The sequence below is a fragment of the Tarenaya hassleriana genome, unplaced genomic scaffold, assembly GCF_000463585.1.
Source record: "Tarenaya hassleriana unplaced genomic scaffold, ASM46358v1 Cleome12, whole genome shotgun sequence".
NCBI lineage: Eukaryota > Viridiplantae > Streptophyta > Magnoliopsida > Brassicales > Cleomaceae > Tarenaya > Tarenaya hassleriana.
In genome coordinates, this window is record NW_010962392.1 from 1,103,309 (window position 1) to 1,127,136 (window position 23,828).

The window sequence follows — 23,828 nt, forward strand, 5'->3', positions numbered from 1 at the left end:
TCTGACTTGATGCCTGCTGAAGATTCAGTTGACTTTGTTGCTGCGACGACAGCAGCTCTAGGGGTTCCTTCACCATGTCTTTCGAAAACCAGATCTTTTGATGATTCTCCACCTGCAGCTGAAGAGCATCGTAAACTTAGAAAGGGGGATCTTGAAGAAGAAGCAGAGTTGTTGAGAGCCTTGCAATTATCAGAGAAGGAAGGGCCTGCTTCCATCCATGATGCTCACGCAGACTCCAGCAATGGAGTATCTGTGTCTTCATATTCAGATGAAAATCAAATATCTGAAGAGGATCTTTTAAATTCTCAGCACACTGTAGATGGTCATGCTAGCCCCGATTATGGTAATATCAATCAACTAGGACAGTCCAAATCCGATGACAAGAATGCACTAGACAATTGTGGGAATAAGACTGATGTGGGGGAAGAGATATGTCCAATGACATTGGCCACAAAAAGCAGTGCAGATCCTGATCATGATCAGTTATCTTCTCAGAAATCTGAAGATGGGCCACATGGTGATGGTGGAACTGAGAAGAGCAGTGAAAGCACCTCTGTGGATATAGCAACTTCTGAGACACTCTCTGTCGAAAAGACTAATCTTGAGCCAACCATAACTGCCAACAATACTGGGATTCTGCCCAAGTCCGAGGATGGTAGTTCTATTAATCCAGGTAACATCTTCTAACATTAGATGAAAGAAATCTCACGAATATCTCTCTACTCACAGCAATGGCAAATAATTAATCAACTCCTACATTTTCTATCCCTTATGTGGAGAGTATTTCTAGAGATGTTAGAGCTGAATTTTCTCACTCAAGTCTCTGCCTGTTGCAGCTCTAGATTTTAGTCACATATCCCAGCATGACGATGGACCCAATGCTTTTACCTCAGGTGAAGCTACTGGTGAGCCCATTTACGAAGGTGAAGAGTGTGTTAACTCAGTGGCTGCAGTTTGCGAAGACAAAGAGCCTGTTTATGAAGGTGAGTCTCTTCTTGGAAGAAAAGCTGAGAAGAGTGCTGCTGATCCTTGTTCTGAAGGACGGGCTGTGGATGGCCTCACTCCAGCAGAAGGTGAGCAATGCTCTTATTATGTGTTGAGCACAATTATGGTGACTAACGCATCCACTCCTTTGTGCATGGACACACATGTTGTGCTCCTAATTCACATAAGTACCGTAATTTTTTCCCTGAGATATGTATTCGTTCTATTTGATGTTTGCTAGGGAATCTGATCAGGAGTTTCTTGGAAAGCAGTGCTAGTCAATTAACCTTTTGTGGGTATGTGAATACTAGTAATTCCTAGATTTAGTTTTTTTGGTTAGACTGGACTATTCGATATTTATTGACAATCATATCTTCCAGACTCTTCTGCTTGCAAGAAGGCCTTAAAGAACGTGAACTTTGCGTCTTTTTCCGCAATAACCACTTCAGCACCATGTTCAAGGTCAGTTTGAAACTGGGAATATATTTGTAGCTCTTTATCGTCTTTGGGATTAAGCGTTTTCACGGTCAATCCCTAATCATTTGCATTAAATCTAAGCATATGGTTCTAATTATGTCGTTTGGTTTCCTTTTTCAGTATGAAGGTGAACTTTATCTGTTGGCTACGGATCAAGGTTATATGAATCAGCCAGACCTGGTCTGGGAAAAACTAAACGAGGTATTCACGAATCTCGAACTCATAATCTGTGTTTTAGGCGCCTTGAGCATTATTGAATGTTTACAACTTTTTTACTTGAAATATGATTCCAGGTTAATGGTGACACTGTGTTCATGACTGGTAACTTCAGGGTCTTCAAGATGGACAATGGCTCAAGTGGCACATGGAACGAACAAAACGTAGTTTCCAATACTGCTGTATGTTCTCCTCGAGTATTCGGACTTCTCTTTTCTTTTATGTTCTTTTTTTTGCATGTAGAAAAATCCTGCTTTAATCGCATTTGATCCTTCCTTTTTTTTTTCCTATGTTTTCACGTTTCAGGATTATCTTGCCAGCATCAACACTGCTTCGGAAGCAGGCCATGACATCAAGTAAGTATCTGCCGAAAACTACACACCATGTCAGTTATCTCCAATTATTGAATAGTACCAATTGTGTTTGCTATGATCCAGTCTTTTTAAACCTTCCATCTCATACTGATCGACACTAGAAATTGTTTTTTTTTTTTTTTCTCATGTGAAGCTACAAATTTCTGGATGTATACCGATGGTCTTTTGAAATGGGTTCATGATCGACTAACATTGATCTTGATCTTGTTCTGCAGCTCCGATCTCCAACTGGCGATAGCTTTGCAGCAGCAAGAGTTTGAGCAACAGAGCCCACGCAGTAACACTACGCCGCCGGCACAGCCAGTAGGCACTGGTCCCTCAGGCCTCATCACGGGTCCACAGGTAGATGAATACGGAACTATTTCTTCCTATTAAAATTCCGACATGCATCACGTTTCATACCCTGTTTCTCGATAAGACGATACACACGTACAAACCGTATATCGTAATCTTTCCACACAAAAAAAAAAAAATACAACCTTTGCCATTCCCGTGCATCTTTTCTATTTCTTATGAACACCAGTATACATAACTACGAAATACTGATACTGGACTCCCAAGTTCATTTAACAGTTTTTTTTTTAACAAATGTATACAAATTGTGGGTGAATGGTGAGAGAAGTGAAATGGAAACATGGGGATTTTTGCAGGTACCAAGAAGCAGCCATAGGCCTTCCGCGAAACCGGAGGGGAAACCATCCAAAGACTCCAAGTGTACAGTCATGTAAATCCTCTTCCTTTTCTACTCTTTTGTTTCACCCCTCTTCTCCCTCTGTATATTCCCCTTTCTCCTTTCTCTCTCTCTTTTTCTGCTCTTTAGCTAAATCCTTTTTTTTTAAATTTCCTTTTTCTGGTTTTACGACAAATACTTGATAGAAACAAAACGTATTAGTGACCATCGAATTCCCTTTCCTGCTCATAATCGGATGGTTCTGTCATATGATTCCTGGGTAGTTGAGATAAGGGTACTTTTGGAGTTTTATGGTTTTTTCGTTGGTAATGGCGCCGTCTGGATCTGAAATGGTGATTCTGGTCGCCGTTTGTTTTGACGGAGTGACTTGACCTGCGTTGCATGTGGGACTTCTCGTATCAATGAATACCCCATTTATTTGATTAATCGAATTCTTGTTCATTTTTTTTTTATCATCATACAAATATTGTTAATAATTGTGGTCTTGAATACTGGACAACTTGTACGATTGGCCGTCGCGTAATATTTAGGAAAAAACTAATTTTGTATCGTATGTTTGAATCATAGGCGGAGAAAAAAGAAACACATAAAAAGGGATGTTGAATTTTCTTCACTTTCTAGAAAAACAAGCTTGTGACTTCTAAGCAGCCAACGAGAAGCTAGAACAGGAAACTTGCAATGCAAGTAGCCGACATGGCGACGATCAAAAAATGCCAAACGTCCAATTTCTTTTGATTTAAAAAACAAATAATTCGAACGCAATTCAAGAAAATATAGTAATGCCCAAATTGATTACGAAATGTGTTTTACAATATGAGCAAGGAGAGACCAAAGACGTAACCTTTATGGAGAGAAAATGGAAACACCTTCTTCGCAGCCGAAACAAGGAGAAACCCTCTCTCTCTCTCTCTGGCGGCTTGGTCCTCGGAAGCAACTTGCAATTATCTTCCATTCTTTAATGCCAAATGTACTCATGGATTTCATTGTCTTGCATTGGAACGATTCAACAACCCTCACCCCGATTTCAATTCCTCAGTCAGTCTATCCATTCTTGTGATCCAAGTCAACCCTACCTTCATTACCTCCCACTTTCCTCCCCACGTGAACTCCCCTTCGTTTTTATTCTATCCCACCCTCCCCACATTCAGATCCCAAATCCCTCTTTGTCCGGCTTCCGTGTTCATAGGTTCGATCTGGGTTTCGTCTCCAAGTACCCTTTTTTTGTTTCATTTTGTGGGTTTTGCTCAATCGATCGAGAAATTGATCTGACTGGCTTCAAGTCTCGTGCTTGTCGGCTGGTTTGTTTCGTATCTCAATGGCGTATCATCCGGTTTATACGGAAACCATGTCGTTTGGAGGATCAAGCCATGGTCAGGGCCAACAATCTGTGCCGTTCTCGACGAATAACGGGTCGATGAGGGTTTTGTTGTTACATGGAAACTTAGACATCTGGGTTAAGGAGGCGAGAAACCTCCCTAACATGGATATGTTCCACAACAAGCTCGGCGAGATGTTTTCTGGGTTTAGCAAGAAATCCGCCAACAAAGCCGAAGGACAAAAGCCCTCTAAGATCACCAGCGACCCATACGTTACGGTCTCTGTCTGTGGTGCTGTGATTGCCAGAACATTCGTGATCAATAACAGCGAAAGCCCTGTCTGGATGCAGCATTTTGATGTCCCTGTTGCTCATAATGCCGCCGAAGTCCACTTTGTAGTGAAAGACAATGACATTTTCGGCTCCCAGATCATTGGAGCTGTCGGAATTCCAGCTGAGCAGCTCTGGTCGGGAAACAAGGTTGAAGGGTTCTTCCCCATTCTTAACAGTAGTGGGAAACCTTGTAAACCAGGTGCTGTGTTGAATTTGTCCATTCAATTCACACCAATGGAGAGAATGAGCCTTTACAAAATGGGAGTAGGTTCTGGTCCTGACTATGCAGGAGTTCCTGGTACATATTTTCCGCTAAGGAAAGGCGGTAGGGTAACTCTGTATCAGGATGCTCATGTTGATGATGACTGTATGCTGCCTAACTTAAACCTTGATGGTGGAATTCAGTATAGACATGGCAGATGCTGGGAGGATGTGGCCAGTGCCATAAGTCAGGCTCGGAGGCTGGTTTATATCACGGGTTGGTCTGTTTACCATCCGGTTAGGCTGGTTCGACGGAATAATGATCCAACTGATGGTATATTGGGTGAATTGCTTAAATCTAAGTCACAAGAAGGTGTGAGAGTGTTGCTTCTTGTGTGGGATGATCCAACCTCTAGGAGCATTTTGGGCATCAAAACGGTAAGAAGGAAGCTAACAGTTTCAGTTTCTCTTCTTATACGCTCTGCCCGTATAGATTTCGGGACTCTCCTCAATGCATATTGCAGAATCTGTCATTCAATTTCCAGAATGGTTTACAAAGCTGTAGTTTTGGGATTTCATATGCATTGGTTGTTTACCTCTGACAAATAGCTTCATGGAAATGCCTCTTCGTTTATGCATCTTCCTCCTATAGATAAGCTGTCTTTGATAGATTGACATCGTTCGCTTTCTTTATACTTCTGTTCGCCACTGTCTCTGTTTTAGATCCTGAAGATTTCATATTTCTGGACTGACAGAAGCAGCAGTGATTTTTCGTTTTAGTAAAGCTAGTGTTTATTATATATATGCAGCAAGGAGTGATGGGCACGAGCGATGAGGAGACTCGTCGGTTTTTCAAGCATTCTTCGGTGCAAGTTCTTTTATGTCCTAGATCTGGTGGGAAAGGCCACAGCTTTATAAAAAAATCTGTAAGATGATCATCAATCAGTCACTGGATTGATTAATGCCTACACTCCATTGAAACCTTATCATTATGAACTTATGGGCGTCATTATGATTTCCAGGAAGTTGGAACAATCTACACACATCATCAAAAGACCGTGATTGTAGATGCTGATGCAGGTCAGAACAGAAGAAAGATCATAGCTTTTGTTGGGGGGCTCGATTTGTGCAATGGACGATATGATACCCCCAAGCATCCTCTGTTTAGGACCTTAAGGACATTGCATAAAGATGACTTCCATAACCCGAATTTTGTGGTAACCATTCCATTCCCGGGAAACTGTTCGTTTAGAATTTGAATTGGATTAGCTGTTTCTGCTTGTTTAAACGTAAAATCTCAGATCTTCATTGTTACATTTCAAAATTTCTGGCCGGGTTTAGACTACTGCGGATGATGGACCAAGGGAACCATGGCATGATCTGCATTCTCGAATTGATGGTCCTGCTGCCTATGATGTTCTTGCAAACTTTGAAGAGCGTTGGCTAAAAGCCTCGAAACCACGAGGACTTGGGAAGCTAAAGACATCGCGTGATGATTCGTTGCTGAGGATAGAAAGAATTCCCGACATTATGGGGATATCCGAAATTTCTTCTGCTAATGATAATGATCCAGAGTCATGGCATGTCCAGGTAATGCAGCCATCACTTACCATCATTAAGATGTGGTGACATTCATATGGAATGGCAATTTTTTTTTTTAATGTGTAGTGATAAAAAGGATCATACTTTTTATTTAGGTTTTCCGTTCAATTGATTCAAGCTCTGTCAAAGGGTTTCCAAAGGATCCCAGAGAAGCTACAGGCAGAGTAAGCAGAAAAGTGTAACCGTTTAACTGTCATCTTCATGTCGATACTTAGTAGATTAACTGAATTAACTGTATATGTGCATTTTTGTGGAACAGAACCTCCTATGTGGGAAGAACATACTCATAGACATGAGCATACATGCTGCTTATGTTAAGGCCATACGATCTGCTCAACACTTCATCTACATTGAGAACCAGTATTTTCTCGGGTCATCATTCAACTGGGATTCAAACAAAGATTTGGGTAAGGAACGGTAAAACCTTTGAAGGGCGAGCTGCACAATAATGCTTATCGTTGTGCGTAATACAAAGGAACGGGTTCTGGCCTGCAGGTGCGAATAATCTAATCCCGATGGAAATTGCACTCAAGATAGCGAATAAAATCAGAGCGAGGGAGAGGTTTTCTGTGTACATAGTTATTCCAATGTGGCCAGAAGGTGCTCCAACAAGTAACCCTATTCAGAGAATTCTCTTTTGGCAGGTAAAAGGTCCTCTTTCTTATTCGAAATTCATCATTGGAGCTCCCATCTGACAGTTTCTTGGACATTCCTGATGGAAGGCATGATGATAGTTCTTCCATGTGATTGGATAACCATAGTTTAGAGAAAAGATTTACATGGTTCTTGTCTTCTAATCTCAAGGGTTTGGTTCTAAATATTTGCAGCATAAAACCATGCAAATGATGTACGAAACCATCTACAAGGCTCTTGTGGAGGTTGGTCTCGATGGGCAGTACGAGCCACAAGACTTTTTGAACTTCTTCTGTCTTGGAACAAGAGAGGTGCCTGAAGGGACTGTTGCTGTATATAATCCTCGGAATCAAAATCAGGCAAACCCTGTTCAGGTATATCTACATGTATATTTCCATCATATAAGCCGAATTTCTTGCTTCACTTTATGGCCTCATTTTGAGATACTTTGGAATGCAGGTGCAAGCTTTGAAGAGCAGGAGATTCATGATATATGTACATTCCAAAGGAATGATAGTGGATGATGAGTATGTCATAATAGGCTCGGCAAATATAAACCAGAGATCCTTGGAAGGAACTAGAGACACCGAAATAGCAATGGGAGGGTACCAACCACACCATACATGGGCAATGAAAGGTTCTCGTCCTCGTGGCCAGGTAAATCCTCGGTCTCGAACACCTTTAAAAGCTAGCCTCATTATAAACCTCGGATCCGAGAAGCGGGTTTTGCTTGATTTTCAGTTGGTAAATGCAGAATGCACAGAACCCTACCTGAACCAACCACTCCATGTCCTGACCGAACATAAACTGGTTTTTCTGCAAATTCCGGATCTTTTTGCAGATCTATGGATACAGAATGTCGTTGTGGGCGGAGCATCTAGGGTTTCTGGAGCAGGGTTTTGAGCAGGCAGAGAGCTTGGAGTGCGTGAGAAGGGTGCGGCAAATGAGTGAGTTCAACTGGAGGCAATTCGCTGCGGAAGAGGTGACAGAGATGAAAGGTCATCTCCTGAAATATCCGGTTCAGGTCGACAGAACCGGCAAAGTCAGGCCTCTTCCTGGCTGTGAGACATTCCCAGATGTCGGCGGGAAGATCTTGGGATCGTTTCTTGCTGTCCAAGAAAACCTCACCATCTGATCTGGTTCCCCAAGCTGGTGAGATTCTTTTTTTAGTTGTCCATGACCATGTACATGTTCTTCGGTCCTTTTTGGGCCTGTTTGCGTTCGGCCCAATTAGAGCTTTGTCTATTATAGTTCAGAAACATGTTTTTGGTTTCTTTTGATATTTTCGATGTTTTTATCTGTGTAATTAATTATTTGTAACCGTTTTTAATCTGTCAAATCCTTTCTATTAATTACTATATACGAAAGAAGTTAAGTGCCTTTAATGAAAATTAATAAAGCAGGTGGAAGGTTTTCATTTAAAAGCAAAACAGTCGTAAAAATTGAAATGAGATGCATAATGGGTCACCACCATGCTTGGAGCAAAGTTTAGAACCTTGTATTATATATAATTATATATGACATACTTTTTTTAATTAGTGAAGAACAAATGAAAAAGGAACACGTGCTCTCACGAATGGGTCCCAATATCATACGCCAGCCAAAATTTGACTCATCTCACCGGTCGGTGAGGTATCGTATCTCCCAGGCTCATCTCATGTACCTCTCTTCAAATAACGTTGACTGGATTTAGTCAAACAATCGGACGGTGAGGAGTTGATAGATCTTGATCGGATGGTGGCGGAGATTCCTAAGTTCAGGAAAATCGACAAATGTCCTCATATAAAACAAAAAACTCATGAAATCCCCATGTTTCCGTATTATATATAAATAATTCTGGAAATTAAACGAAGGGCGATGGTAAATTAGTAAATAAGCGGGATTTGCAGGGGTAAAGAAGTAAGAGTGTGAGAATCGTGTGGACAAATAATAAGAGCTCATTTTCACAAAGTCCGCATTGTCCAGAGTCCGGAGGACACTCTGCCCCTCCGATTATCTGTCACGCAACAACGCACACAATCGTATACATATATATAAATTATATATAAGAAAATATAAATATGATAAACTATATATTATTATTATTATTATACACTTTTTTCGTATCATTGAATTTTTCTCCGCAAAATAATATGAGATTGATGTTCCTAATATTTATTTCAATATCTTTTTATCTTTAATTTTTTTTAATAATTGGATTATTAAGATCCTGGAAGTGGAAAGTACTGATGTAAGGTTGAATTATTATTTTGCAGAATTTAATAAAACAATAATAGAATTATAAAAAAAAAAAGCAAATCTTTTTGTTTTTCTAATTTCCCTCTTACAAATCGGGTTCTGTTTTTGAGCTGTGATCCGAGATTTCATTTCTTCACAACTTCAGAAAATTTCTGGGTTCTCTCTCTCTCGATCGAACTTTGAATCTTTTTTTTTTTCGGTCAACAATTTTTTGGGGAAGATTCTTCCTTTTGTCTCCGGCAATGGCGAAGAGCGTAGGAATTTTGGCTATGGACATCTATTTCCCTCCGACCTGCATTCAACAGGTAAACGCCATAGATCTTCCCCACTCCCTCTTGCTTCTGCGTTTTGATGGAATTTGCGTTTGGGGCATTTTGGATGCTCTGTTTCGTCGTTGGAGCTTTTGCGTTTCGGACGCAGCTTTTTTGCCCCTTTGTTACTTGACGTCTGATTCGTTAATCTCCATGGCTGACATTTTCTGGGAAAAAATTTCCGGGAACATATCTAGGAAAACTTTCATAGTTTAGGGAAGTTGTACACAAACATGTAGTAGTATTTTTTGTTTCTGGGTTTTGATACGCATGAATTTTAGTGTAGGACGATTAAGATGGGCATGAACTTTGGAATTTTTTTTCTTCCATTTTCTGTGTTTTTTTTGGGTTGGAGATTAGGGTTCTGATCATGATATGGAATCACAAGATGAGGTTGATGCAATGTAGTAACAAAGAAAATTAGATTTCTCGTAATGAGATCTCTGGGGCCGAGATATGATGGCGAAACTTGAAATGGGTTGATAAAATGATTACCCTTTTGATTCATTGGTTCCAATTGGGATTTAGATATGATTTTCAACTTTTTTTCCAACAGAGTTCTAAAGCTGCCATTTCGTTGAATCATTTACTATTCGTTGATTCTTAATGACATGATCTGGCTGCCATGGATCTGTAAGACCATCTTCTAGCTGTAAGAAGAAGACTTACAGTTTGGTTAAATCTGTATGTGTATTTACCTTTTCATTTCAAGTAAGTTTTTGCAATATTGATCTGAATTCTAGCTTTTCTGTATGTAAATTATATGAGTAGACTGAATGAACTGATATATTGTCTACAAGTGCTTCCTATTTTTTTGGGGTCTTGATTTGTTCTTGGAATTTCGAATGTTTTTCAGCTGTTGAAAATTGCTCTGTTCGGTTTCTTGCTTCTGTTCCGTGTTGATTAAGTTTCTTTTCTTACATAGGAAGCACTGGAAGCTCATGATGGAGCAAGCAAAGGTAAATACACCATTGGACTTGGACAAGATTGCATGGCTTTTTGCACCGAGCTCGAAGATGTGATCTCCATGAGGTTCTTCGTCTATTGGATTTCAAGTGATTTGTCTTTTTACATAGCATCATGCAGGGAATGTGAATTTAAAGCTGACGGTTTCTTTTTTGGGTGTTTTAGTTTCAATGTAGTGACTTCCCTTCTTGAGAAATATAAGATCGACCCGAGTCAAATTGGACGCCTTGAAGTGGGAAGTGAGACTGTAATAGACAAGAGCAAGTCCATAAAGACATTCTTGATGCAAATCTTTGAGGTATTCCTTTCCCAGTACTTTCAGGGTTCAAATCTATGTGCAGATGAACTTGTCAATTTTGAATTGTTGGACCGCTAGGTGAGAATTCTCAAGTTCGGAGAAAACATGAAAATTTCAAATCTTGATGCTTCTTTGTCGTTTTCTCGTGTGAATAAGCAGAAATGTGGAAATACGGATGTTGAAGGTGTTGACTCGACCAATGCTTGCTATGGTGGAACTGCAGCTTTGTTCAACTGCGTCAACTGGGTGGAGAGTAACTCATGGGATGGACGTTATGGTCTTGTCGTTTGTACTGATAGTGCGGTATAACTCATCATTTGATTTGAAAGCCTATTCCGTACGGTTGATCTTTCTGTTTATCGAATGAGATTTCACTTTCAATAAATATGTTATTTTTTTCATAGATCCATGCAATCACATTCATGCTTTACAATAATCATCGGTTTTGCATGTTTTTACTCAGTTGGACCACAGCCAGTTATAAAGTTTGTGTATCTTATGCCTAAAGTGTGCGAATTTACTTCCTTGCTTAACATTTTCTGCAATCAGGTTTACGCTGAAGGACCAGCAAGACCTACTGGAGGAGCAGCCGCAATTGCTATGTTGATAGGTCCCGATGCTCCTATTGTCTTCGAAAGCAAATTGAGGGGAAGCCATATGGCTCATGCCTATGACTTTTACAAGCCCAATCTTGCTAGTGAATACCCGGTAAGAGTAGATTCATAGAACAGTATGCTTGCTTGTTGATTTTTACCAACTTTAACCAACCAAGAACACCAAGAAAGCTTTACCAACTTGTTTGTGTGGATTTTTATCTTCCTTCTGTTCTTTGTTTCTGTGGTATAGTGGTTTTCAGTATTTGTGTGTGTGTGCGTGTATAGGTTGTTGATGGAAAGCTTTCTCAAACTTGCTACCTTATGGCCCTTGACTCTTGCTATAAACATTACTGTAACAAGTCAGTCATTCTATTTCTGAAACTAGTTTCTTCAGCGGATCTGTTTGTTTTTTCACTTCCAATTCGTATGTTGATTTTTTTTCTCCTGAATATAGGTACCAGAAACTTGAAGGCAAAGAATTCTCAATCTTAGATGGCGATTTCTTTGTTTTCCACTCTCCTTACAACAAGGTAACTTGTCATTTACTAGATAAAAGTTGCTACAATGAGTAGCTCTATTCTACCTCGATTTTCTTTGACCATCATCTTGCTTCTGCCGCTGCAGCTTGTACAGAAAAGCTTTGCCCGTCTCTTATACAATGACTTCTTGAGAAATGCAAGGTTCTTACTTTCTCTTGACTCTCTGAGTCGCGAGTTATTTCCTCGTTCTGCCCTGAATTATATACATTCCTTTCATGCTTCCTCCATTGCAGCTCTGTCGAGGAGGCTGTAAAAGAAAAGTTCTCCCCATACTCATCTTTGTCCCTTGACGAGAGTTACCAAAACCGTGATCTTGAAAAGGTTTGTCTTAATCTTTCTTGTTTTGATAACACGAGAACCCGTGGCGCATATACTGCATAACTCCCTGCAAATTGTTCAGGCTTATGAATTTTCTTTGAGTTCAACTCGATAATACGAGGTTTCCCCATGATTTACTCTTTGTAGGTGTCACAACTACTCGCAAAGCCATTGTATGATGCTAAGGTACAACCAACAACTCTGATCCCGAAGCAAGTCGGGAATATGTACACAGCATCTCTCTACGCTGCATTTGCTTCCCTCATTCACAATAAACACAAGGAATTGGTAAAAAATTTCTCTTGTAATCTCTGAAACCTTGCATAGGCAAACCCGATTGAACTTAGTCCTTTGAGAGATATAACTGGTGCTTGGTTCCTGTAGGCTGGGAAGCGGGTCATGATGTTTTCATACGGAAGTGGTCTAACTTCGACAATGTTCTCCTTGCGCATGTGCGATAGCAGCCACCCTCCCTTCAGCCTTTCAGACATCGCATCTGTGATGGATGTTGCTGAGAAACTGAAGTCGAGACACGAGGTAAGATAACTGAGCATGCCCCTTTTGATGTTCTGTTCTTTCTTCCTTTTGGGGATATCTCCTGTTTACACATTATATGAAAACCTGAGCAAAGAGTTGAAGACTCGCATATCAGAATGTTTTGCGTATTGGCAGGAAATACACACGAATACGGACACATATTACATGGATTCTCTTACATGTTCTGTTCTTCGGAGAAAATCTCCTGTTTCAAGATCAGTAGTCTAACAGAACTGTTGTGCCTTGCAGTTCACGCCAGAGAGATTCGTGGAAACAATGAAGGTGATGGAACACAGGTACGGTGGAAAGGACTTTGTCACGAACAAGGGAGGAGTGATTGATCTATTGGCCCCTGGAACGTATTACCTGAAGGAGGTCGACTCTCTCTACCGTAGGTTTTACGGCAAGAAAGACGCTGACTGCAATGGTGGCTCCCTCGCAAACGGCCACTGAGAAGTGAGAAATTTTTTTAAAAAAAGTTTTTTTTTTATTAATTTCCCTATTTCTTTTATGTTTCTCAGATTCTTTAGTCTGATTTCGTGATGAGAGTTTGATAACGCTTACACTTAGAATTTTTACATTTTAATGTTTCGTTTTTTCTAGAATGTGTTTTAAAATGTTCCATATGGCATAATGGTACTGATTTGATTTGTCATGACGTTACAAATAACATGAATTGATGACGTAGTCGAAGAAATGAATTATAAAATATGTTGGTTTATTGTTTTCATTGGATATTTGACGATGATTACAAAAATAGAATATTAAAACGTGTTCTACAAGTAACTGTGTATTATAACGTGGAATAAAAACACTCCTGGTGAAAAATAATTTATATTAATCATAAAATAAACGTGGCAAAATCATATTATGGTCCAATATGGGATTACAAAATAAAAAAAAAATTTGAAAACAAAAAATGTTGTTCTAACTTCTAAGGGACTAAAAGGGAAAACCTTTTTTTAATCACGTGTATTTCTCAAGAGCTTTGTTTCTCCACTTCTCCTTCTCCACAAAGTCTGCGTCCAAGAATCTAGAAACAAACATCCAAACCCTAAAAACATCCTCGAAATTTGTCAGAAATCCAACCCTAATACTCACTACAGCCAATCTAAAGCCAAGGGTTAGCACTTTCATCTCTCTTCTTCCCTTGTCACCTGTTCTTATGTTCTGCAGATTTGCGCACTTTAGCATGATCTTGTTCCTCTCTGCAAGCCTCTGAACCAGTAAAGGATCGACCTTTTCGCCTTGCCAGTTGAAAATATTGAACGAAATCGATCGCCCTCTATCCTGTTTTGTTCTCGGTCCGTAGATTCTGACAAGAGGCATCTCTGTTTCAGAACCTGGGTGTTGCAGACTCATCAGAGCTCGTACCAGCCAGTCTGTCAGGTACTTTCCCCGACGACTGATCAGTATTAGTCCTAACGAATCAGCGTGGTCCAATGCCCGGAATTCAATCGTTTGATCCGTAACTTTAGGCCGACATTGTTCAGTTGACGACAGCTCCAGTTCAACAATCTCAGAGCAAGAAGAACCTTCCTGACAGGACTCGGGGGTATTTCCGTCGTTTTCTCTGCGGAAAGATGATGACGGCCCGGGGTTCGGTTCTGTCCTAGCTAGTTCAGCTGTTACGAAGGTGAGATTCGAGGGGTTGGTGATGAGCTCTGGTTCTGTTAGAAGGGAAGAGATGGATTTCTTGAGGAACAAACAACCGAAACCAGATGGGTTGTCTTGTCCTAAAACCTCGGAAAAGGAACAGATGAGGAAATCTGGGTTGAACAGAGAAAGCCCGAGTGATTCCATGTCTTTAGAACCTAAAGCAGAGGTGTCAAGCAATACGTGCCATCCATTTTCGCGAGCTAAGCTCATCCATGAATACGAATACGAAGCTCCTGTAATCAGTGACTGAAGCGGAAACACGAAAAGACCCATCTCTCCTAATATTTATTTCAATATCTTTTTATCTTTAATTTTTTTTAATAATTGGATTATTAAGATCCTGGAAGTGGAAAGTACTGATGTAAGGTTGAATTATTATTTTGCAGAATTTAATAAAACAATAATAGAATTATAAAAAAAAAAAGCAAATCTTTTTGTTTTTCTAATTTCCCTCACTCGGCCATGAAAACTCCGCTGATTCGGGTTTTATGCCCTTTTTCTCTGCAATGCTGATCATGGCTTCCACTTCTTCGTCTTCGTAGTTGTAGACAGTGAGAAGATTAGGGTTTGTCTTGAAAGGGTAAATTTCTGCAAGAATCTTGAAAGCGGAACAACGGTCGTGGGTAAGAATCATATGATAATCGGATTCTTCGATATTCATGAAACCCATGACTCTTTCCTCTGACTGGAATTCAGATTGTTGGCTCGCGGACGATAGCAATTCAGACACCGAGCCCACCGACTTGCAGGACAAGGCGAAGAAAGAAGAACCTGAAATGGGTTCTGATTCTGATTCCGAAATCTGCTGAGATTGGGAATAGGAGAAGAGAGGATGATCCATGTGGTTTAAGCAGACAAGGCGAGACGAGGAGAGGTTTTTGTACTCTGTGGATCGGATGTGATCGGCTTGATCCGTCTGCAAGTAATCTGGAAAAGTTGTAATGAGGTCGAGGAATGATGTCTGAAACGAGGGAAGAGATTCGTGGTCGGTGAATTTGGTGTTTCGTTCGAGAAATGAAGCTCCTGTGGTTATGGAGAAATCGAGATTGTGAGACTTCTGAGATTCGGCTATGGCAGAAGAAAATGGAGATGAACAGCAGCAGCCATTGAAGCGCACCTGCGAGCTCTCCGAATACATCTCTCTCTCTCTCTCTCTCTCTCTCTCTCTCTCTCTCTCTCTCTCTCCCTGCGTTTTATGGAGGAAAAATGTCGGATGAGAGTATTCAAGTCAAATAAAATAATTTCGATATAAATTACATTTACAGAAATGACACCGAATGACATTTTCTGATTAAACTTTTGTGTTTGTTTGCTGAGATTAATTACAAGGCACATTTAAAAAAACAATTTATTTAAGTTAGGAAGAAAATGAAATTAATTTCAAATTCGATTTTTTTGTAAGAAAAAATGAATTAGTTCTGAAAGTGATAAAAACAGAAGGCGAATAAAATAAAATAAAAAAGTATATGCAATGGTAGGTTTACGTTAATATTGACCTGCGTTGACTTGGCATATATTTAATAATTAACTTTGACTTGATTTTTTTTTAAAGAAGCGAACATGGATTCGGCATTCCGGACAGTTCCAAAAGAGAAGTTGACAAAAATTTTGGAAATTCGAAAAAAAAACAGAGACAAGTAACTAAAAATATAAAATATAATAAAAGATTTGAGAAATATAACCCTATGTTATTCAAGAATTAGCCAATGTAATATTTTCCACATATAAACACTTACACAGATATATATATTAATTTTGATAACCTTGTTTCTAATGAAGTTACATTGCAGACAAGGTTTCGGTTCATTTATTTTTTGGCTTAATTTTTTTTAAAGATTTTGGAAAAAAAAATATGGCTTCAACTTTTTTTCCGGTTTCGATTTACAATTGTTTTGATTTTTTCAGATTTCGGTTCAATTCAATTTCAATTTAGAATCTGTTTTTGAAAATACTCATAATAAAAATTTCCATTTTGGGATTTGCAATTACTTTAATATTTGGTTTAATTTTGGAGAAAAAAAACATCATATTGATACTTATATCCAATTCAATTGGATATAAATATGTGTTATTCGGAACTATAAACCTAGTTCTTTGTAGTATCTAATGCTCGTTAAATGTGTGTACATATATATATATATATCAATGTGTGTACATATATACGCTAGTTTCCAAAAAAAAAAGTTTCAAAACTCTAATGAAAGCATTTCTCTTTATAATTTTGTCATGACGATGATATGATTGTGAAAGAATGTTTTTTTTTTAAATACAAAGAAATAACAATAATAATAAATAAATATTTTTTTTATAAAAAAGGACAAAAAGGAAAGATAGTGGAAGACCTTTTCATGCACGTATAGTAACCACCATTACAACTTTCGTAAATTGACTCGTCGCGTAACGCGCTCGTTGACTCAGTCAGTGTCTTCTTTTTTCTCCCTCTATTACATTTACATTCAGCGTACATTACGTACATGCATGCACACATATATCGATTTATATTTATGTACATGTTTATGGTACGTAAAAAGTTAGTGAGTACATACAAAAATTAAAAAACAAAGTTATCAGAAATACCAATATAATATATGTAAAATAGATGGCATTGGTTTAGTTTTTATTAAATTTATCGTATATAAAATTAAAATTCATTTTTTATGCATATGATCACCTAATTCCAATATGACTGACTAGTCACATGCGGATGTGTACGTATAAGTCGTACAGTTTCAAAGCATCTCAGAGGAAATAAAAACAAAGAAACAAAGATTATACGAAAAGTCTATATATATTTTTATGTGTGTATATATATATATATGTTGAATATGATGAAATTTCAATGATAATGACGGCGAGGATGTCCATGAAACATGATGCATGGATGCATTAAATTGGAAGGACTTTGCCTGTAGTCGAGGCAAATGGTGGTAGTAGTAGTACCCTAGGTCGTGTATATTAAATAATATATTGGACTTTGTTTGTCTAAGTATATATTCTATCTAGAATTTCATAATTTTATTATATAAATTATGGGCGGCAATGCAATTACGTCACTAATAAAATCGTGGATCCACTTCTGCCAACTGATTTTGTTGGGAATTATATAGAGATGTTGTCTATTTGAAATTTTCATTAATTTCCATGAAAGATGATGGTATCCCCTTGAATAGACTATAATGACAAACCAATTTCCAAGTGATATAATATTCATAAATATAGTGTGTGTATATATCTATATATGTCATCCATAAAAGATTTTAGTTTGTAAATTTTATTTCATGAACTTGAATTCTTTTTAACTTGGGTTTTTTAGAGTTTTTAAATTTCAAAAACCAAAAAAATAACCGATCAAATTTTTAAAAAGTTAGTTTTTCTAAAAATTTAGAAAAACATTTTGACGAAAAAAATCAACTAAAAACTAAAAGATCTGCCCGGAGAGGATAGAGCAGGTGGTTGAAGTGAAAACGAAAAGTTAACCAATAGCCGGGTTCGACTCTCCCAGTGACCAATTAACAAAAAAAACTAAAATATTTTCTTTTTTTGGATTTTCAAAATAAATAAAAAAATACAAAAACCAAAAACCAAAATCTAAAACAAAAGGCTCAAAATAAAAAATAATACCATTAAAAGCGTAATTTCGGATTCCAACAATTACGTCTTTAATTAACCATCCATAAAAAACGATATACAACCACCGACTTATGGTCATGAATGGATTTCGTAACATGCGCAAACACGGATTATTATGATGGTCTAGTTTCTAACAATATGGTTATAAATATATTTTGAAACAAAAATATTTATAATAACAAAATATCGCACATTCCGTTTATTCTCTACCAATTTTTTTTTCATGAATCTACAACTACATATAATAAATAAACGTATATGATTAATTCATACATCCAAATATCAAATCTATAACCATCCATCGACGAAAATACAAAGGAGACCAAAATTTTCTGAGGAGGAGATCAAAGGGAAGGCAAAAAGAAAAAGAAAAAGAAAAAAAGGGGCCTAATTGACAATTATGGAATTCTATGGGGCGAAATATATAAAAGAGGCACTAATACAGGGAGTTATATGTGAAGCAAGTAGCAACAATGGAAACTACGCAAATGACAAGGGAAGGAAGAAGGGTGGCGTTCAAGAGCATACTCTCTCCCAAGTAACCTGCGGCAGTGATCGTCGCGTCGGCGATAACACGAGCTATCGTTCCCGCCTCCGTCGACAGCAAACCACCGTTGTATGTCCCTCGGGATAGCCTCGAGGACATTACCCGCGATAGCAGCGATAAATTGACGCCTGGAATGTTATACCGAACAACAAAATGTCATCCAAGTTGTTGAAGAAAAGTTTTAGAACAATACTTTAAGGAGCCAAAAAGTTTGAATCTTTTGACACATTTAGCATCCATGGAAGGATTTTTGGTTAAAATGAGACTAGTAGAAGTTTAGGGTATCAGCATTTACATTCAAGGTCCTTACGGAGCCAAATCGTTCAATAAATATTGCATCCGGAGAAGGATTTCGGGTTAAAACGAGCTATTAGAAGTTTCAGGGTATCAGTATTTTACCTTCAAGAACCTCCGCAGCGACGAACATGATGAGTCCCGAGCAAACGTACTGCGGAACGGTGTAAGGGACAACGATATGGAAACTGAGAAGTATCCCGAGGCAGACCATAATCTCGGAAACCAACAGGATTTGCCTGGAGAGAGATTCATCATCTCGAGAAACACCATGAGATTTCTGTCGGATCAAACTAAAGAAACAACGACAAGAAAGATCTGAGGATCTTACCGGTCTTCGAACATGTTGCTTATGTAGCTTCCGACGACGATGTTAACTGGAAGAACTGTAAGACCAAGACATGCCAAGAAGACTGCAACCGAGCTCGTCGACCATCCGAAGTAGTAAGTGGTCACGACACTTGATTCGGAGAGCAGAATCTCCATCGCGTACTTAAGCATGAAGTATATCAGAAGCTGAACCTGAAAGACAGCGAAAAGCCAAAAAAAATTCATTCAGTCGATGACCCTTCTTTTCTATTGAAATGAAAATGCAGGAAAACGGGTTTTACCTTGACGGAAGGAGTGAGTAATCTGTAAGCAGCTACGATGGAGTTTGCGGGTTTGCGGGAATCCTCGAGAGATTCTTCGCTTTCATCACACTCGTCTTCTTCTTCCTGTTCCGTTTCCTCCGATGTTATCAGAAGCGGCTGTTTAAGACCTTTCTCCAAATTCCCATTTTGAACAGCTTCTGCCATTTCCAAGATTAGATTAAAAAAAGAATGCTCAAATCATACTCTCAGATCCTTCTAATGTCAGGTTCAGCATCATATCCTACTGATTTATGCATAAAAACCGACACGAGTGTGTTAACATACCGGAGTTAGCCTCCTCGGTAGTATGACTCTCCTCCTCATCATCACGGGCTGGCTCCCGAAATGAGATAGCTAACCAGACTAAGTAAATAAGCCAAGCCACGGCCATAACCCAACCGGGTAACGTATCCTGGTTGAAGGTAATCTTGTAAATCTTGAATCTGATTTGAAGCAAACCGGCAAGAGCAGGTCCACATGCCATTCCTAAAGCACTGGCACTGACAAAACCTGCAGAAGCCTGCATTCGGATCTTCAATGGCACGCAGTCGCTTATATACCTTCGGTTCACTGCTCTCGCCGAACCCAACCTGAAAAATCGGATCGAAACCGTTGGAAAACCGTTGGAAAAGACGACGAAATGGAAGATCGGTTAACATTTCAGAACAGTACTTACCCGCAGAAAAGACGACCGATCAAGAGAACAGCGATTGAATTGAAGTCGTAAGCCAAAGCGTATAACAAGTTTCCGATGAAGAGGACGATACTACTGAAAATGAGCGGTTTGAAGTAGGATTTGTTGGACCAGGCGCTGAAATAAACCGAAGAGAACAGCTGAGCCACAGCCATGGACCCGATCACGATACCACAGACCGTAGCCGCGGCTCCAAGGCTCATGGAATAGTCATCTGCCGTCGGGACGATGATATATGTATTGACCATATAGAGGAAAGTGTTGGCCAAATTCAGCAAGAGAGACATGAAGTGGTATCGCCCCTCTTCGTCCGCTTCCTCGTCTTGTGAAGTTGGTAACTCTTCTTGCATGATAAGTGCATGTTGAGCCATGAAGTTGAGGAAGTTCGTCGATCGCGTCAGCCTGTCTACAGCCGCCTTGATCGAGTCCACCACCGGGTCCTACAGAACACGAGGGTCGAGACTATATTTACGATAGTGCCCTTATATAGAAACGAGAAATACAGAACCCAGTGATTGTTTTGTTTCAATCGTGACAGTTAGAAGGGGGGGATCTCATTAGTTTGATCAATACAGAAACAGATTCTGTTTAACCAAACATAAGTTTGATGAATCCTTAATCTGTATGATGATTTGGAGAAGACATACAGACGTAAACTAAGGGAAGAACAGACCTGAAGAGGAAGAACGGTCTGATCGTAAATTGACAAGTAACTGCCTTGATTGTTCTGAAGCTCGTGAAGATTGCGTGATATGGCCCCGACAACAGCTCCCAGACCCTGAAAGTTCTCGATATATTCAAACACGAGGATGATTAAGTCGAGAATGATAGTGAATGAGATCTAAAGCCTTACCACATGCTTGAACACTTGCTGCAGTTGAGAGTAAGGATGATTAGCTCGGGTCTTCACGTAATAATCCGTGAATCTATAACCAAATCGCTTATCGAATTTCTTCAGTATCTTACGTATACCGATGGCATTCATCTCGACGAATAACAGAAGCTTGAGAAGATCTTGACCAACAGCTCTATAAGCTTCTCGTAGGTCGGTTATCTGACAAATGTCGGGTAGATCTTGAAGAGAGTCGTGCCATTCCCTTAGTTTCTCCAACCTACTCGCGAGCAAGCCTTGTTGCTCCAACATGAAAAGAACAGTTTTCTCGATCTGTAACCACCGGAAAATGGAACAGAACAAATTCAACATCGTAAAGCAGACCGAGGAGAACAAATTTAGCACAAAGCTGCAAAGATTCATCTTTTTGTTATTTGTTTCGGGTTTTTTTTCCGGTAAAGGGTAGAACTGAACGTACATAGCTGGATTTACACGTTATATGAACACTTGAGCAAGGAGTTGCAGATTCACATATATAAGAATGTTATCTTCTTGGCAAGAAATATACAAGAATTTAGGCAAACACATCACATGTATGTATGGATATCACATGGACATGAAACTTTCTCGGGAAATTGAGGAAATAGGTTCGGGAAAAGTTCGAAACTTTCCTTCAAAATACGAGAAAATTCATGAAGGAAACAGCACCTGATTATCCAGCATTCTGGAGAAATCTTTAAGAACATGGCGGCGATCCAATGATCCAACTTCAATCTGGTGAGTGTATTGCTTCACTTTCTTCTTCATCAACTTGTAATTGATGTAATAGCTGCAGGGGACCAGATGAACATCTATGTTTTAACACAATGCCATAAACTAAACCCGAAAAATTTTCCTCAGAAAAAGATCGAATTTGATCATACCCTTGCCATTCTTCAATCTGCCGTTCCTTGAGCTTCTTCCCAAAGGCAACCATCTTCTTCTGCAACTAAACAAAATTCCACAGAGAAATCAGAGACAGAACCTGTTAACACAAAAAGCTTCCAATCTACATATGCATCAATGGATTTGCAGAACTGTAAAAACTGCCAATAGATCTGTCATTTTTATTTTGACATGTTCTATAGTCAAAGATTTTGGATTTCATTGATATATACATTTGTGTGTGCGTGTAATAGTGTGTGTATATATATATATATATATGTACATGTACGTAATTGCTCGGGATGGATCTCCGATTTCAAGCAGCGAGGAGGAAGATGAAGAACAAGAAAAGTCAAATCGAAAGCATGTTATATTGAAATTAGTAGTATAATTGTTATCATAAGCCTACCTCTTACTCGATCTTGCACTCCTAATCCTCGGAGAACCCAGAATCTGGAGGAAAAAAAACAGGGGAAATTTTCGAAAATGAGTAAATTGAAAAGAAGATAGTTAAACTTTTGTTCGAGATTACAGCTAAAAAATTGAACTTTTAGGAAACGGCTCTCATGATTTGCCTAACGAGATACAAGTAATGATGATGGCATATTCTTCCGTTTGGATGCCCAGAAAATGAGGGAATTTTAGAAAGAAACGAGAATTTCCCAGCTCGGATTTTCCTTTTCTCCGCTCTTTCTGACGTTTTCCGAGCAGCCAAACAGAACCCAGAAAAAAACTCTTGACAAGAGAGAGAGAAAGGCAACAATGGAACTGGAAATCCGCGTGACGCCCTAATCATCATAAATTTCCCTCCTTTTCTCGGCAAACAAACAAGAAAAGAAAATCAAAACAAAATATTACCAGATTCAAACCCAGGAATTACGGAAGTTTAGCCCAAAAAGAAATGACAAAAGGATCGAAGAACTCGAATCGCAGAAGCTATGTTCTTCGAAAAATCACCAGCTAAATCTCCCTCGAAAACACAGCAGAAAAAAGAACAAAATCATCGAGATCATAAAGCAATATGTGGGGTTTTATTGTACATACGCACCTCTGACGAAAGAAACGAGAGACAACTAAACAGACGAGAGAGAAAAAAACAGAGCCTCGAAGGTTGAACACGAAAAGCCCAGAAGCGAATGGAAAGGAAACAAAAAAAAAAGTGGGAAAATTTTCTACCCATTTCTTATTTTCTCGCAGCCCAGAAAAAATCTCTGGATCGCAGAATTGGAATAACGCTGAAAATACGGTAGATTGCCTTACCCTATTTTCGCAGAGGACACCAAATTGGATGATCGTACAAGAATTTGAAAGAAACACAAAAAAAAAAGGAAAAATCAGAGTAAAAAAGACAGTGGCTCTGAGAATCTCTCGAGTCATTAACATTTATATGAGAGCGAGAGAGAAAGCGATGCAGCGATGGAGATATGCATGTGGGGTCGGTCGTCGTTTTGTCGGACAGTGAAAAAGAAACCATCTTTTTTTTGTGCGGTCATAGATTTTCTTGGAAAGTGGAAATTTTTTCTCGGTAATTTTTTTCTTCGGCAGCAGGATGGCTAAAAACACATCCCATACATAATATGATATATTTAAATATAAAACAACCAAATTTTAATATATTGCAAAAAAAAAAAAACTTTTAGTAAAATCTTGATACCCAGCTTATCAAACCGATATTAATAGTACACTTCTTCAAATATATTTGCGTGGATGCAAGATTCCATTTGAACATCAAACTTTAAAATTCAGACATAAAAAATTATATATATATATATATATTATTTGATAATATAATCAATAAAAAAATAACTCACAACATTACAAGAGTTGCAGGGTAGGTCCATAAAATTTTATTTTTAAATATTGTTGAGTTGATTCGACCTTTGTAGGTATGATCTAAAGCTTATATAGCAAAACTCTAGTTGTTCTCGTGACAATATTCAATGTTAAATTATAGAAGCTTGATAGAGTAACAGATGCCACACAAAAA

The 23,828-nt window shown here is 38.7% G+C and overlaps 5 protein-coding genes across 9 annotated transcripts in view; 3 read left to right on the plus strand and 2 right to left on the minus strand.

Annotated features, from left to right (window-relative positions):
* Nucleotides 1-3,014, plus strand: part of LOC104806361 (ubiquitin carboxyl-terminal hydrolase MINDY-1-like) — a 5,590-nt gene extending 2,576 nt beyond the window's left edge. The window contains exons 6-14 of the mRNA XM_010531220.1: nucleotides 1-673; nucleotides 837-1,073; nucleotides 1,226-1,280; nucleotides 1,365-1,446; nucleotides 1,582-1,662; nucleotides 1,755-1,859; nucleotides 1,984-2,033; nucleotides 2,267-2,393; nucleotides 2,702-3,014. Coding sequence (XP_010529522.1) covers nucleotides 1-673; nucleotides 837-1,073; nucleotides 1,226-1,280; nucleotides 1,365-1,446; nucleotides 1,582-1,662; nucleotides 1,755-1,859; nucleotides 1,984-2,033; nucleotides 2,267-2,393; nucleotides 2,702-2,779 — 1,488 coding nt within the window. The 3' untranslated portion in view covers nucleotides 2,780-3,014. The remainder of the gene's footprint in view (nucleotides 674-836; nucleotides 1,074-1,225; nucleotides 1,281-1,364; nucleotides 1,447-1,581; nucleotides 1,663-1,754; nucleotides 1,860-1,983; nucleotides 2,034-2,266; nucleotides 2,394-2,701) is intronic.
* A 1,043-nt stretch (nucleotides 3,015-4,057) lies between these two features.
* On the plus strand, nucleotides 4,058-8,186 carry LOC104806362 (phospholipase D gamma 1). Its single transcript, XM_010531222.2, has 10 exons — nucleotides 4,058-5,029; nucleotides 5,401-5,517; nucleotides 5,614-5,808; nucleotides 5,933-6,181; nucleotides 6,289-6,357; nucleotides 6,453-6,600; nucleotides 6,689-6,837; nucleotides 7,021-7,200; nucleotides 7,286-7,483; nucleotides 7,668-8,186. Exons 1-10 carry the CDS (start codon nucleotides 4,058-4,060, stop codon nucleotides 7,959-7,961), a joined length of 2,571 nt encoding a protein of 856 aa, XP_010529524.1. The 3' UTR covers nucleotides 7,962-8,186.
* Nucleotides 8,187-9,103: 917 nt separating this feature from the next.
* LOC104806363 (hydroxymethylglutaryl-CoA synthase-like) lies at nucleotides 9,104-13,282 on the plus strand. Its single transcript, XM_010531223.2, has 12 exons — nucleotides 9,104-9,369; nucleotides 10,301-10,407; nucleotides 10,507-10,639; nucleotides 10,799-10,942; nucleotides 11,189-11,347; nucleotides 11,521-11,594; nucleotides 11,690-11,765; nucleotides 11,860-11,915; nucleotides 12,008-12,095; nucleotides 12,240-12,380; nucleotides 12,477-12,629; nucleotides 12,879-13,282. The coding sequence occupies exons 1-12, from the start codon at nucleotides 9,307-9,309 to the stop codon at nucleotides 13,080-13,082; spliced, it is 1,398 nt and encodes a 465-aa protein (XP_010529525.1). The 5' UTR covers nucleotides 9,104-9,306; the 3' UTR covers nucleotides 13,083-13,282.
* Nucleotides 13,283-13,492: 210 nt separating this feature from the next.
* On the minus strand, nucleotides 13,493-15,454 carry LOC104806364. Its single transcript, XM_010531224.1, is given in 2 exon segments — nucleotides 13,493-14,644; nucleotides 14,745-15,454. Coding segments are annotated over 2 exon segments (1,731 nt in total). The 5' UTR covers nucleotides 15,427-15,454; the 3' UTR covers nucleotides 13,493-13,595.
* A 2,706-nt stretch (nucleotides 15,455-18,160) lies between these two features.
* On the minus strand, nucleotides 18,161-23,211 carry LOC104806365 (SPX domain-containing membrane protein At4g22990). Of its 5 annotated transcripts, none has more exons than XM_010531230.2 (12): nucleotides 23,102-23,211; nucleotides 22,251-22,294; nucleotides 21,841-21,905; nucleotides 21,626-21,746; nucleotides 20,939-21,250; nucleotides 20,759-20,863; nucleotides 20,068-20,525; nucleotides 19,677-19,981; nucleotides 19,371-19,546; nucleotides 19,091-19,281; nucleotides 18,865-18,998; nucleotides 18,161-18,593 (listed from the first exon to the last, which is right to left on the minus strand). In XM_010531230.2, exons 3-12 carry the CDS (start codon nucleotides 21,891-21,893, stop codon nucleotides 18,355-18,357), a joined length of 2,094 nt encoding a protein of 697 aa, XP_010529532.1. In that variant the 5' UTR covers nucleotides 21,894-21,905; nucleotides 22,251-22,294; nucleotides 23,102-23,211; the 3' UTR covers nucleotides 18,161-18,354. The 5 variants fall into 5 exon arrangements, with proteins under 5 accessions (XP_010529532.1, XP_010529528.1, XP_010529530.1 ...); XM_010531226.1 differs by having other exon boundaries at nucleotides 19,371-19,549; nucleotides 23,102-23,210; XM_010531228.2 differs by lacking the exon at nucleotides 23,102-23,211 and adding an exon at nucleotides 23,018-23,065 and having other exon boundaries at nucleotides 18,355-18,593; nucleotides 19,371-19,549.
* Between the last annotated feature and the right edge of the window lie 617 nt (nucleotides 23,212-23,828).